Raw genomic sequence first — 1,786 nt, 5'->3', positions numbered from 1 at the left:
AATCAGACAAAGTTTCCGAAATGACCTGATGAGAAGCAACGTGAATTTGAAATTCAGCTAGAATAATGTTGTTTCAGTTATTTGAAAAATATGTCATTAAGAATATATTTTAAAGTTTTATATATGCTTTTATTGTGTCATAATTTAAAAAAAGCGTGAAATATCGTCTGTGGAGTGGTCTTATCGTGATATCATGAAACGTTCATCACGATAAGTATCGTATCGTCAGACTCCAGACATTCCAAACCTCTACTGCTGACACAAATCAAGAGGAACAGATGTACGATTTCAAATAAATGATGGTAAAAAGTTTGATTTATTGTTAAGTTCTAAACTCATATAATTATTTTTATTGTGTTGCTTTTCAGAGGAAAAGTTCTTAAAGTGTAAATCTAAGTAAATGTATTTTATTTTGAAATGAATCTGTCCTCAAAGGTAAAATAAAAGTATTATAATTCAATTATTCTAAATATTTTGAACCTAAATGACTTCATTGCTGCACAAATATGAACTGAGTTTAGTTTTCTCAATAGAGATGAAGGATTTGGTCGGTGAGAAACTGGACCGAACGGTTCTTTTAGGGTCAAAGGTCACAGGAAAACGTGGATGTTCAGGTGAGGATCTGCAGCATCCAAACATTTGAAACTAGTTATTCCAATTGTGATGACGTCACTGGTGTTCTTCGACCTGAAGGTTAAAAAAAAGTTTCCACAACAAAGCCGCGCGCCCTCTGCGGCCCCGCCCCCTCCAGCAGACCTATATAACCCCGCACGAGGCCACAGACCCGCACTCTTCACGCACGCCGCTCACAGTCAGAACCGGCGGGCGGGAGATGTTTGAGTGAGGGGGAAGTCTGCTGGAAGCGGCCGGCCGGAGCTGATCCTGCGGGACGGCACGCTCCAAAGCGCGCGCTGAGGGATGCCTACACTCACGCACGGACTTCACAGCGGACGCGCGCGCTCTGAGCTAGTCTTTAGCTTTCACAGTTAAAGTTTTCCGTTGAGGTTCTGACGTTTCTGCTCCACAAAGATGCGTTTGGCCAAAGCTCTAGTGCTGCTGCTCATCCTCGACTGCGCCACTCTGAGCGCGTGCCTGTCGACCTGCGCCACCGTGGATATCGACCACGTCAAACGGAAGAGGGTCGAGGCCATACGAGGTCAGATCCTCAGTAAACTCCGACTGACGACCCCCCCGCAGTCCCAGGGACCCAGCAAGCTCCCGTTCCAGGTGCAGGCGCTGTACAACAGCAGCAAGCAGCTGCTGGAGGAGCTGGAGAGGAACCGGCGGCGGAGCTGCGCGGCGGAGCGCGCGGAGACGGAGTACTACGCCAAGGAGGTCTACAAGTTCAACATGGTGTACGGACTGCCGGAGAACAGTGAGTCCTCTACCGTAGAGCTGATCAGGAATGGTTCATGGTTACTCCAGATGCGTAATTACGCACCGGCTGGAGAGGTGCGCACAAGACGCGCGCTCCAAAAGGAGATTTGAGTTTAAACTTTATGAACAAATCTGTTTTTAAAAAGTGCTCCAGGTAATTACTAAACCCCACCCCCCATAAAACAACAGGTATGAGGATCAAATGGAGAGTCAGCAAAGTCTGACCATGTTTTCCCGCCTGCTTTTAGTCTGAAACTCTTCCAGGAACCCCCCCACTCCTTTTCCTTCAATGAATCTGTCCGTCTTCCCAGATGTTCCCGTTTCCTCTCCAGTCAGACACATGAGGCGGTGATGCCTTCAGGGAAAGTTATCAGACAGGAAGTGCTGGATGACAGAAGGACTTCTCCAT

The 1,786-nt window shown here is 46.9% G+C and overlaps 1 protein-coding gene across 1 annotated transcript in view; it reads left to right on the top strand.

The window, feature by feature from the left end:
- Nucleotides 1-746: 746 nt before the first annotated feature.
- The window catches only part of LOC112157680 (transforming growth factor beta-3 proprotein), a 6,838-nt gene continuing 5,798 nt past the window's right edge, over nucleotides 747-1,786 (top strand). The window contains exon 1 of the mRNA XM_024290558.2: nucleotides 747-1,375. Within this exon, the coding sequence (XP_024146326.1) occupies nucleotides 1,030-1,375 (346 nt within the window). The 5' untranslated portion in view covers nucleotides 747-1,029. The remainder of the gene's footprint in view (nucleotides 1,376-1,786) is intronic.

Source organism: Oryzias melastigma, linkage group LG24, assembly GCF_002922805.2.
Source record: "Oryzias melastigma strain HK-1 linkage group LG24, ASM292280v2, whole genome shotgun sequence".
NCBI classification, from domain to species: domain Eukaryota; kingdom Metazoa; phylum Chordata; class Actinopteri; order Beloniformes; family Adrianichthyidae; genus Oryzias; species Oryzias melastigma.
This window is presented reverse-complemented; position numbering and strand designations above follow the sequence as displayed.